Source organism: Hemiscyllium ocellatum, chromosome 19 (assembly GCF_020745735.1).
Source record: "Hemiscyllium ocellatum isolate sHemOce1 chromosome 19, sHemOce1.pat.X.cur, whole genome shotgun sequence".
Taxonomy (NCBI): domain Eukaryota; kingdom Metazoa; phylum Chordata; class Chondrichthyes; order Orectolobiformes; family Hemiscylliidae; genus Hemiscyllium; species Hemiscyllium ocellatum.
The window spans coordinates 54136786-54150240 of NC_083419.1; the positions used below are offsets into that span (position 1 = coordinate 54136786).

The 13455-nt window shown below is 43.1% G+C and overlaps 1 protein-coding gene and 1 long non-coding RNA gene across 2 annotated transcripts in view; one reads left to right on the forward strand and one right to left on the reverse strand.

Moving 5' to 3' along the window:
* LOC132824983 (actin nucleation-promoting factor WASL-like) overlaps positions 1-1439 on the reverse strand; it is a 78295-nt gene extending 76856 nt beyond the window's left edge. The window contains exon 1 of the mRNA XM_060839931.1: positions 1000-1439. Within this exon, the coding sequence (XP_060695914.1) occupies positions 1000-1113 (114 nt within the window). The 5' untranslated portion in view covers positions 1114-1439. The remainder of the gene's footprint in view (positions 1-999) is intronic.
* Positions 907-13120, forward strand: LOC132824984 (uncharacterized). The gene is made up of 3 exons (XR_009645729.1): positions 907-1652; positions 4410-4559; positions 10775-13120. It is a non-coding gene; the product is annotated as an uncharacterized LOC132824984 (long non-coding RNA).
* Positions 13121-13455: the final 335 nt, after the last annotated feature.

Consider the following 13455-nt stretch of genomic DNA (forward strand, 5'->3'; position numbering starts at 1 on the left):
TATTGTCATCCATGTAGGACTCCCCAAAATCCATGTCAGACTACACTCTTACTATGTATGGATGCAGAAATAATATTGATAGATATAGGTCACATGTTTTACAACACTGTGCCAGACAATTAATGAAGCACCATATAGTCATTTGATAACTTTGCAAACTGCCTGAGTACAAAAAGCTTCAAGTTGTACATATTTTAAACCCTATACTCTATAATGAAATCTTGCATTTTAAACAAACTGTTTAAACAATACATTCATGAAAACATACAAAATACAAACTGCAAGATGTGGAAATACTCCCTTTTTGCTTCCTAGAACTTAAGAAGCAACCTATAAGACTGCTTTCCTGTTGACACAAACACAACCCAGGCAAAATGTAAACTAAAACTCTGCAGAACACACTTTAATGCCAACTTCCTTGGAATGTTAAAACTTTACCTATATAATATGCAGTGATTGGTTTATAGTTAATAAAATTTATTTTTATTCGTGATAGTCAACAAATACACACACTCCCTTGACATTCAGTGAACAATTAGAAGAATCCTTCTGTCAAAACACCAAGAGCTCCAACAGGAGACCTCAAAATGATTCAATAGCTTTATCAGGATTTCAGTAAAAGCACAAATCGCGCGGGGCGTCCGTGTTAAATACTTCCAGTTAAAGTTGCTCAGAAAAATGGGCAAAGTAGTGTTGAGTGTGCCCCACTCCCACCCTCAGAGGTGCTCCTCCTGGCGTAGAGTAATTATGAAACTGAGCTGATGAATCAAGGCAGGGCTTTTCGCACCGATTCCAGGGAAACGGGAACACGGGCCTGGCCTGATGGCGGGCCCCGAGCTCCCTTCCGTATCAAGCCCCAGGATGTGTTTGGGGGGGGGGGGGTAGGGAGCCGGTGGGCGACCCCGCTTCCCTGCTATTCGGCGTTGATCTACGGGCAGGTAGCCCAGAGGGAGGGTGACATGGGGCCCACCTCTCTCTCGGAGTGCGGACTTCACTCACCAGGCATTTCCTCCCGAGGCAACTGAACAGCGCTTCGTTCTCCTGCGGGGTCAGCAGCATCGAGCCGACATTGTTGGCCCGGGGCCGGTTGCTGCTCTGCTGGTTGGAAATCATTCTGGACTCTCGCGGTCGGTCGGTCGCTCCCTCTCCGGCCTGTGTGCCGCCTCTCAGCTGCGGCGCATTGCGGACGGTCGAGCGAGAGCAGGCGGGTCCTCTTCCAGGGCAGTGCCGTTCCCTGCGCGCGCGGGCGGGGGGAGGCGAGTTATTGGTGGGGAGGGGGACTCGGGCGCAGCCGCTGTCTGTCTCACTCGCTCGCGCCCCAGTTCAAACTTGTCCCTCAACTTTCAGCCCAACGGAAACCAACATGGCTCCCGGAGTACACCATCCGATACACCCCGCCTCCTCCCTCCCCGGAGGGAAGCTGCAAAATGCAATTCCATCTCGACGCGCCGCCCATCGCAAACGACGCCTTCCCCTCATCCCTCCCGAAGCGGAGTTCGAACCCGAGTCCCTCCGCCGCCCCGCTCGGAGCGAGGGAAAGCTGCAAGGCATGGCGTCGGCGGTTCCGCACCAAGTTGCGGATGGCCTCGACCTGCTTGACGCACCGGGGACAGACTTCATTCATTTTAAACGGGTGGACTTTCAGCGCTCAGGTAGCAAGTGTACTTTTGTTAACTTGATAGCTCTTACAGAAAGGTGTTTGGACGGTGACCGAAGCCGGAACCCGAATATTTCCAAAAGTCAGAAAGCAAAATGGCGGTGGGGTGGCTCTGTTAATGAAGGGTGTCCTGAGCTCGAAAGAGCAAGATGTAAAATCGGCTTAGATAGAAATAAGAGTTTGTTATTTTGGAATAATTTACAGGTCAATAGCATCACTAGGGAAGAGTATATATGAACAAATAAATGACGTCTTTAAGTAACACTGAGTGATGTTAATGTATAAAATGGCTAAATTGACAGGGTAACCTAGAAAATTTGTTTAAAGGACAGTGCCATAGAACAGTAAAAAGTTAAAATTCATACAACACCAAATTAGAGTCTAACAGGTTTATTTGGAAGTATGAGCGTTTGGAGCACTGCTCTTTCGTCAGGTGACTACCTACTTGATGAAGGAGCAGTACTCCAAAAGCTTGTACTTGCAAATAAACCTGTTGGACTATAACTAGGTGCTGTGTGTTTTTTAACTTTGTACACCCTAGTCCAACACTAGCACCTTTACATCATTAGAATGATATGTTTAAGAACACTAAGCAGTTATTCTAGACCTGGTAATGTGCAATAAGACAGGATTAGTCAATAACATAATCTAAAAGGATCCTCAAGGCAACAGTGTCATACATAGAATTTCAAGTGCACTTTAAGAGACAAAATTGTGGGGTTAAGACTAACATTTTAAATATAAAGTTACTAGATTTGACAGATTGTGAATCTTAGGAGTTTTCTACGTCTCAGAGCTGTGGATGCTCTTTTGTGAATTCACTTAAGGCTAGGATAGACAGACTTTGTCATTTGGCAAAACAAGGGATATGTGGAGCAAGAATGAAAATGGAGTTGGAGCCCAAGATCAGCCACAATCACATTGAATAGGGGATCAGGATGAACATAATCTATTTCTGCCCCTATTTCTTGTGTTCTTCTGATGGTCGACATGCAGTAGCAGATGTTGAAAAGAGTGGCGCTAGAAAAGCACAGCAGGTCAGGCAGCATTTGAGGAGCTGAAGAGTCGATGTTTCATGCATAAGCACTTCATCATCATTCTTTGGGGGGGGGAAAGGGGGCAGATATGATCTGAACTTGTTGAACTTGATAGATTGTATTTCTACAGCCTCCCAGAAAATCGAAACAGAACTAAGGAATATACTGGCACCAGGCAACTTGTCAGTATTAAGGTCTCAATCCCAGTGTTGACAATGTTTATTTCTATGGGGGAAAGGGATGATAGGAATCCCAGTGTAATTCCATTAAGGGCAATTAACATAAATCCCATGAGATTTCACACAATTTCTCAAGCTATCTTCTTAAATTCACCTTGTCATGATGCCCTATGGCTCTTGCTTACCATATACTTCAATTGACAGAAGTACTGACAGAAGTACTCACCATTGCCGAGACATTCTAGGATTCACAATTAAAAGCTGTTGTGCATATAATCAAGCGTTGTTAGTCTGAAGTTGGACTGCATGGTTTGTATTATTTGCCCTGTCTATAATAGACAAAAGAAAATTTGATTCTGGATCAGTGGTGCTGGAAGAGCACAGCATTTCAGGCAGCATCCAACAAACAGCGAAATCGACTTTTCGGGCAAAAGCCCTTCATCAGGAATAAAGGCAGTGAGCCTTAAGCGTGGAAAGATAAGCTAGGGGAGGGTGGGGGTGGGGAGAGAGTAGCATAGAATACAATGGGTGAGTGGGGGAGGGGATGAAGGTGATAGGTCAGGGAGGAGAGGGTGGAGTAGATAGGTGGAAAAGGAGCTCGGCAGGTCGGACAAGTCCGGACAAGTCATGGGGACAGTGCTGAGCTGCAAGTTTGAAGTTAGGGTGAGGTGGGGGAAGGGGAAATGAGGAAGCTGTTGAAATCCACATTGATGCCCTGGGGTTGAAGTGTTCCGAGACGGAAGATGAGGCGTTCTTCCTCCAGGCGGCTGGTGGTGAGGGAGCGGCGGTGAAGGAGGCCTAGGACCTCCATGTCCTCGGCAGAGTGGGAGGGGGAATTGAAATGTTGGGCCACGGGGCTGTGTGGTTGATTGGTGCGGGTGTCTCGGAGATGTTCCCTAAAGCGCTCTGTTAGGAGGCGCCCAGTCTCCCCAATGTAGAGGAGACCACATCGGGAGCAACGGATACAATAAATGATATTAGTGGATGTGTAGGTAAAACTTTGATGGATGTGGAAGGCTCCTTTAGGGCCTTGGATAGAGGTGAGGGAGGAGATGTGGGCACAGGTATTACAGTTCCTGCAGTGGCAGGGGAAAGTGCAAGGATGGGAGGGTGGGTCGTAGGGGAACGTGGACCTGACCAGATAGTCATGGAGGGAACGGTCTTTACGGACGGCGGAAAGGGGTGGGGAGGGAAATATATCCCTGGTAGTGGGATCTTTTTGGAGGTGGCGGAAATGTCTGCCGGTGTTTTGGTTTATGCGAAGGTTTGTAGGGTGGAAGGTGAGCACCAGGGGCGTTCTGTCCTTGTTACGGTTGGAGTGGTGGGGTCTGAGGGTGGAGGTGCGGGATGTGGACAAGATGCGTTAGAGGGCATCTTTAACCACGTGGGAAGGGAAATTGTGGTCTCTAAAGAAGGAGGCCATCTGGTGTGTTCTATGGTGGAACTGGTCCTCCTGGGAGCAGATACGGCAGAGGAATTGGGAATACGGGATGGCATTTTTGCAAGTGATAGATTGATGCCTTGCTTTGTAAATAGGGAATCCAGAAGTTCTCGTAGATATGGGTGGTGCTGAAGTTGGATGTCCTCTTCCCATGGGATCAACAGAGATGGCCACAACACCAGACCCTGCACACCTGGTCCATGGTTGCACCAGGTTATTGCAGTCTCCATGATTCGAAAATACAGGTAGTGTAACAAGTAGGTGAATGATCTTTTCTGCTCTGTCAGAGTATGTGCCATACACTCTCTCTGCTTGAGGCCAGAATTAGGACATTAATGCCTGAGGTTTCCATTCCATGTAGTGCGTACACTCAGCTGTATAATGTGTTGCCCTTTGAAGTGCCTAATGTCGATAGAAAGCGAAACCGTCCTCCTCAAAGAAAGAAACGCTTCTCCGGCCCTCCTCAGCTTTGGAGGCAGTGATTTTCAGCTCCATTGTGCACGTACTGGTTACAAAATGATGGAAGGAAACAGCAGCTGCTTCTGACAGTTGGTTTACATACACACGGCCTCGGGCAACTGTGTGGAGTTTGCACATTCTCCCCGTGTCTGCGTGGGTTTCCTCCCACAGTCCTAGATGTGCAAATTAGGTGAGTTGGCCATACTAAATTGCCCAAAAGGGATGCATAGGCTAGGTGCATTAGTCAGGGGAAATGTAAAGTAATAGGAATGGATCTGGGTGGGATATTCTTTGAAGGTTCGGATTGGATTTGCTGGGACTAATGGCCAGTTTCCACACTGTAGGGACTGTATGACACACGCACGCACGCACGCAAGGGTGCATGTTCCAACCCATTCCATCTATGTAACACTCCTCCTTATGTTATTCCTACTGTAGGTCACCATGTCACAGGTAGTTGACCCCCAGCCCCAATCAAAACCAGGGTGTTGTTGACAGTCAATAATCCCCCTCCCACATTACTCCTTTCTCTTTAATAATCTACCGTATACCCCCCCCAACCTCCTCCTTCCGCAATTGCAATTTCTTGGCATCCCAACATGCTGCCTCTGATCCTCACAATTGAGTTCCTCACTTTGCCACTTGCAGCAGTGGCCCAGATAACCTATCTTGACTTTGAAGACAGGGATGCTCAAGAATTTCTTCTTTCAGAGTAGTGAATCGGTGGAATTCTTTGGCTCATGAGGCTGGGTCAAAAGCGCAGCAGGTCAGGCAGCATCCAAGGAACAGGAAATTCGACGTTTCGGGCATAAGCCCTTCATTAGGAATGAGGGAAGTGTCGTCGAATTTCCTGTTCCTTGGATGCTGCCTGACCTGCTGCGCTTTTCCAGCAACACATTTTCAGCTCTGATCTCCAGCATCTGCAGACCTCACTTTCTCCTCATTAAGTATATTCAAAGCTAAAATAAGCAGGAAGGGGATCAAAGAATTTGGGAATAAAGCGGGAAACTGAGTTAAAGATTATCAGATTAGACAAAATTTTGTTGAATGATGGAGAAGACAGGGGCTGAATGACCTACTTCTGTTCCTATGACTTATGATCTTAAGGGGTAACTTTAACCAGCAGAGTTTTCCTCCTGATTTCCATTGAGAGAAATTTTTCTGGAGCTCCTTGATGCCTTAATCAGTTAAATGTGGCCAGGATGTCACCCCACCTCTGGAATATTTAGCTCTTTTGTCTGTGAAGTGACCATGGTGGAACCAAACTAGCCGTCACTGAGCAGGTGCTGCTTGATAGCATTGTTGATGACCCCTTCCATCATTTTACTGACAATCAAGATAATAATTGGCCAGGTTGGGTTTGTCTTGCTTTTTGTGTGCAGGACATGTCTGGGCAATTTTCCATGTGTATATATGCCAGTGTTGTAATTGTGCGGGAAGAGCTTGGCTAGGGGTGCACCGAGTTCTGGAAAATGTCTTCAGTACTGTTGCCGGAATGTTATCAGGGCCCATAGTATTTGCGGTATCCAATGCTTCGAACCATTCTCTTGATATTAGTGGAGTGAATTGAATTGGCTGAAGACTAATATCTCTGATGGGGAGGAGAAGGCAGGATTTTGCAATGCTTATGATGGCAAAACTGTTATCAATGACACCATTAATGCACTGAAGCTGACATTGAGTTCAACAACTGCATATTTACAGAATAACAGCAAGTGTAGAAATTACTGTCAGTGATTCAGCAATCCAGTCGAATAAGGTGCTACTTGATTTTTTTAACAGCGTAGTAACTTTATCATAACTGCTGACCACTCACTAGCCCAGAAAATCTAATTTATTCCTGTGCTAATCATTTCCATGATGATAAAAATATTAACATATTATGGTCTTTATAAAAGTATATCTTTGTCTTAACTTGTATCCCAGTCCAATTGCTATCCGGATTGAGGGCTTTAGACTTGCTGATTTTCTGTCTGTGAAATATTCAATATAACTGGTTACTTATCTGCCTACTGACATCATGGTTACTACATTCTTGGAGATCCCATTGAATTGCCATCAGGTTTAATCTTTTGTAAGAAAGGGGGAAATCAGAAGCACAGAAATCATTCGGCAGCTTTCTTAGGCAACTCTCTTACTGTGCTACTGATTGCAAACTGTAAGCCCGTATAATTATTGAGAGGATTGTTTTTTTAAAAGGTTCACAAGAAATGAATTGTCAATTGAAGCTGAAATTGCATACCATTAATTTGAATTTCCATTTGCACAACATTTGCAAGACCTGACGTGATGTTTTTGAACTCGGTTTTCTCAACCTCCCGCTCTTTGGCAATTACTTTTAATCCTGAAGTGAATGTGTTAGCAGTCATATACTAAGTATTGAAGGTATGCCTCAGAAAGGCCATAAATAACAATATTGGTCAAGAGGGCCTAGAGAATTTAAGATTTTTTAAAGGTTTTGCAGATTAAAATTTTATGCATGAATGCTGAAAAATAAAACTACTTCAGGACTTAATATTGTTTGGAAATGTGGAACACTTAGACAGTAGATTGCTTGGAGATGGGACATTGTGCTGAGGTTGCATAGGGTGTTGGTGAGCCCTCTTTTAAATTCTGGTCACCCTGTTATGGAAAGGATATTGCTATGCTAGAGAGGATTTGCCAAGATGTTGCAGGAATGGAAGGTTTGAATTATAAGGAGAGGCCAGATAGGCTGGGATTTTTTTCACTGGAGTGTAGGAGGTTGAGAGGTGATCTTATAAAGGTTAACAAAATCATGAGGGATATAAATAAAGTGAATGGCAGATGTATTTTCCCTAGGGTGGGGGATTTCAAGACTAAGGTGCATATTTTTAAGATGACACATATTTAAAAAAGGTATGACGGGCAACATTTTTACATAGAGAGTAGTTCGTGTGTGGAATGAACTTCCAGAGGAAGTAGTGGATGCGGATGCAGTTACAGTGTTTAAAAGACATTTGAATAAGTACATGAATAGGAAAGGTTTGGGTGATTGTGGGCCAGGAGCAGGCAAGTGGGACTAGTTTACTTTAGGTTTGTGATTGGCATGGGCTGGTTGGACCGAAGTGTCTGTTTCCGAACTGTATGACTCTATAAGGCCAGTTTATGTTTCCTGCTGTAGTTACCATAAGCTGTGATTCTTTTTCACTCAAAGTCTCTGGCTTAATGGACCAGCCACTACAGTGGGTGAAAGTATCTGGAAAAGGGGAATAAAGGAGCAGCTTGTTTTAAAGAGCCATAAAGACCATCTCAGTACACCCTGTGAACAAAATGCCATTGACCTACTCTGACCATCTTTGTGTGTGTGTGTGTGTGTGTGTGTGTGTGTGTGTGCGCGTCTATATGTAGGGAGGAATTTATAATGGGGTTCGAGTTTAAACTAGTCATGTTACATATTCATGGTCTACAATTGTTTATCTCTAGCTAGAATTATTTATTTGTGCTTGCTGTCAAATTGTGTCTGAAAGACAAGTAAATTGCAGGACTTTGCATACTTCTAAAAATCTTTAAATTTTTGATAATTCTAGGAATAGCAGGGCTTACTTTCCAGCACACTACCCCAGTGATGTGTAACATACATCCACGTAAAAAGATTCTCTCAGTATAGCACTGGAATGTCAGCTTTGATTTTTGTGCTCAAATTTCTGGAGTCAGTCTTGAACCCACAGTCATTTGATTTGGAAGGAAGAATTCAGCAACTGAACAATAGCTAATCACAAAAAGAGATGAATTATTGATAAGTATTTTGTATTTTGCTTTTTTATTGTCAGCAAATAAATCACAGCTGTAATCAGATATGTGAATAGGTGTTGCTTAAATGAGTGAATTTTAACCAAGAAACTAGTTACTAATCATCAGGGTGTGACGTTGAAAGTATGATATACAGGAAATACATGTGAAGTATAATTTCACGATATTAGTGCTACATCAGCTGTGAGTCAATGTGTGAACTGTATTATACTGTTTTACAATTACAGCCATATTCTGAAATAATGTATAGCAGAGATTTTCTTAATCTGATCTGTCTCTTTAAGACATCAAAAACAAAGTTTAATTGGTTGCATTATGCAACTCTGGTTGCAGTATTTAACTGATTGAAACAAAGCGCAATATCTGCATGTTTTGGCAGACTGGCAATGTTCATGATGACTCAGGGTATATTATTTATAATAGGCTGTCCTGCCACATAATCTATATGTGTTATCATGATTGTAAGTCAAACTCCATATTTCTTACATGTAAACTTGTGGATTTACTGGTATATTGTCCATTGCTTTCTGTGATTCTGTCCATATTTGTCCATGCAAATTATAATTTCACTATTATTTAAGTTCCTTGATATTTTTATTTTTAATTTGTACTAATTATATTTTGAAACTGCAAAGAGTGCAGAAATATAGTGAACAATATAGAAAGTAAGGAGCATTTTATTAGGGGACAGTCCCTTTTATGTTTGGAATCTTCTGGGCATCACAGAAATTAATGACAACACCAGATAATGAGTTAAAACAACAATTTTATTAACTATAATGATTGTTCAATAATTGAGTAATAATAGAAGTGATCACATGATGTGGAAACAAGGAAAGTTATCTTTTGTAAAAGAAAGAAAGCACTTTGTACACAATACACAAGAAAAGTAGTGTACATTTATTAAAGTACAAATGGTATTATGATGATTACCCAACCATTCGAATAATATGGGCGTTTAGCCCTTACTTTCAGGTGTAAATTGACTGGTTGGCTAGCAGTCTATGTGGGAGCGATAAAATGCAACACCTAAAGGTGTTATAGAGTCATAGAGCTGCATAGCACGGAAACAGACCCTTTGATCTGTCCATGCCAACCAGATATCCAATACAAATGTAGTCCCATTTACTGACATTTTGTCCTTATCAGTCTAAAACCTTCCTATTTGTATACCCATCCAGATGCCTTTTAAATGTTGTAATTGTACCAGCTTCCAACACTTCCTTTGGCAGTTTCATTCCATAACTGCAGTACCCTGTTCGTGAAAACGTTGCCTCTGAAGTCCCTTCTAAACATTTCCCCTCTCACCTTGAACTTAAGCCCTCTAATTTTGGACTCTCCTACCCTGAGGAAAAGACCATGACTATTCATCCTATCCATGCTCCTCATGATTTTATAAGCCTCTATAAGGTCACCTGTCAGCCTCCAATCCTGCATGGAAAATTGCCCCAGCCTATTCAGCCTCTCCTTATAGCTCAAACTCTCCAACCTTGGCCACAGCCTTGTAAATCTTTTCTGAACCCTTTAAAGACAAAGTGAGTTGTGATGATGAGAGTTGACTACCACCTCCACAGAAGAAAGCCATCTGTTTCAAACTTTATTATGGTTTCCCATTCCAGAACTGCACAAAAAAATGGGATTAAAAGATAACTTCAGCTCTGGTCTGTGTATTATTAGACTGCTGTGGACTGGCCTTTGTATTGTATGCTAAGGAAGTAACAGCTTGAGAACAGCTATTAGGCACCCATGCATCACCTCACCCTGACTGCTGCAAACCAGTTTGAAATTATTTTGTCCTGATTCAATTTTAATCAGCCAGCAACAGCTGGATTCTCAAAAATCAGTGGTTCAATTTGCCAAACTCAATGTTACTGGTTACTAGTGCAAACCAGTGAGTCCATTTGGCCCAGGTGATAAATATTCATAAAGGGAGGGATAAAACTGCTGCAGTTGAGGAGGTGGGTGAATAAGGAAGTTAATCTCTCATCATCCAGGGGCTAAACACTTTGGGGTCTGCAATCTGAAACCATAACACTTTGGGTAACCTCAATGATGGAAGAGCAGAGCACAATAATAATAGCAATTTACTATTGCATGTATCCAGATTTTACTGTATTTTTAATAAATATGTTAGTCATTTTATTTGCTTAAATTATGAAAAGAAATAAATTATACAAAGTTAGAACAAATGTTATTTTTTGTTCTATTCATGCCTTCTTGATTTCCTAAGTGGCTACAGGATGCCGCCACACTCGCAGCTGCCAGAGCTGTCACTGAGGCCGCAACACCAAGGAGGAAACATGCTGAAGCAATCCCTGCTGCTGACTGGAGCCAGAATGCTACCTCTGTCAAAAGCTGTTCTTGAGGCCACAACACCAAGAATGAAGCTCCTGCCACTGCTGACTGGACCCAGAATATCTCCTTTGCCAAAATGACCTTATCACAGCCGATACTTCAGCCGTCACTATACCCAGGAGATTGTCCCAACTCTCACCTTTTAAGAAACAATTGTCTGTCTCACTTAACTCCCAAGGATCAAGAGACCTTCATGATGCTGCAGACATTGCCAAAACATCAGCTGAAGACAATGGACCCCGTTCATTAGCAGCAATCTTCAGCCAAAGTGCCAAGTGGATGATCTATCTTGGCTCATTTAGTGGTCCCCAGCATGACAGATACCAGCCTTCAGCCTGTTTGATTCAAACTACATGATGTATGACTCTATATCAAGAAATGGTTGGAGGCACTGGATACTACAAAGGCTAGGGGCCCTGATAACATTCCAGCAAAACTATTGATGATTTGTGTTTGAAGTGATTTTAAGTTCCCCTAGCCAGGCTGTTCCAATATGGTTGCAACACTGGCATCTACCCAACAATGTGGAAAATTGCCCAGGTCTGTCCTGTACATACAAAGCAGGACAAATCTAACTCAAGCCAGTCATTGCCCCATTGGCCTACTCTCTGTCATCAGTAAAGTGATGGAAGGTGTCATCAACAGTGCTATCAAGCAGCACCTGCTCAGCAATAACCTACTCAGTGAGTCCCAGTCTAGATTCTGCCAGGACCACTCAGCTCCTGACCTCATTACAGCCAACAGAATTGAATTCCAGAGATGATGTGAAAGTGACAGCCCTTGACATCAAGACTGCATTCCATCACGAGTAGCATCCAAGGAGCCCTAGTTAAACTAGAATCAATTGGTATTGGGGGCAAACTGTCCATTGGTTGGAGTCATACCTGGCACATAGATGGTTGTAGTTGTTGGAGCTCAGTCATCTCAGCAACAGGACATTTGTGCAGGACTTCCTCAGCCTAAGCCCAGTCATTACTAACTGCTTCATCAATGGCCCATCCTGCCCCTCATAAGGTCAGAAGTGGGGATGTTCGCTGATGATAGCACAACATTCAGCACCATCTGAAACTCCTCAGACACTGAAGCAGTCCATGTTCAAATGCAACAAGATCTGGACAATATCCAGCCTTGGGCTGACAAGTGACAAGTAGCAATTATGCCACACAAAAGCCAGGCAATGACCATCACCAATAAGAGATGATCTAATCACTGCCCTTTGACATTCACTGGTGTTGCCATCACTGAATCCCCCACTATCAACATCCTTGGGGTTACTATTGACCAGAAACTCAACTGGACTCACCACACAAACACAGTGGTTACAAGAGCACGTCAGAGGTCAAAAATACTGCAGCGAGTAACTCACCTCCTGACTCCTCAAAGTCTGTCTATCAATGACAAGGCACAAGTAAGGAGAGTGATGGAATACTCTCAACTTGCCTGGATAAGTGTAGCTCTAACAATACTCAAGAAGTTTGACACCATCTAAGACAAAGCAGCCCACTTCATTGGCACCATATCTGTAAACATCCACTCCCTCCACCACTGACACTCCGTAGTACACACTGGTGCTAGCTACAAAATGCACTGCAGAAATTCACCAGAAATCCTTAGATAACACCTTCTCAAATCAATTACCACTTGCATCTCGAAGGACAAGGACAGAAGACACCTGGAAACACCACCAGCAGCAAGTTCCCCTCAAAGCCACTCACGATCCTGACTTAGAAATGTATTGCCGTTCCTTTACTGTCACTGGATCAGAATTCCCTCCCTCAGGGTATTGCGTGTCACTCTACAGTATATTCAAGAAGGCAGCCAACGATTATTTCTCGAGGGCAACTAGCAACAGGCAATAAATGCTGGCCAGCCAGCAATGCCTACATCCCACAAGTGAATAAAGAAAAAGAAAACTAGCCTTGAGTCTGGTCACAACAACAGAAACTCCAATGTATTTATCCACAATGCAAAGTAATGAAATAACTCCAAATTAGTCCACAACAGGTTCCTAAAATAGTAAAACAGCCATGTAACGATATATCTCTGAATGATCTTATATATGGGTGCATTCTAAACACAGTCTCTCTGTAAATCTTTCTTCCTCCCCAGCATCTTCAGCAGCTGAATGGACCACTTGGCTGCAGCATCAAATTCTGGAAGGTGTGTCCCTTTTAAGCATAATTTCCGACTCAGTCCCAGCTTTTCACTGCCTTGTTCAGATTTTCACAATACAAAGTGTTTGATTAATATCTTTCATAAAAATTTGTAAGGTCTGCAGACTTCTCAACTCAAATTGTTCACACGTCCTTGTTGATGTCTTTCATATCTATCAGATTATACACTCACTGCAATATGTTTGGTCAACCTGTCTGTAAGACTACTCCTTGTCCAGGTTTGTAGTTCAAGGACATTGAGTCAATACATTAGCTGTAGTTCCCTTTTTGAATTGATAGTCCACAGTCTATTGATCTGAGGGAAACATTTTTCAGGCACACCAACATATGTGAATATTGTTATGGCCAAGATGGGAGTAGTGCACTGCATTGCCGAAGTCCT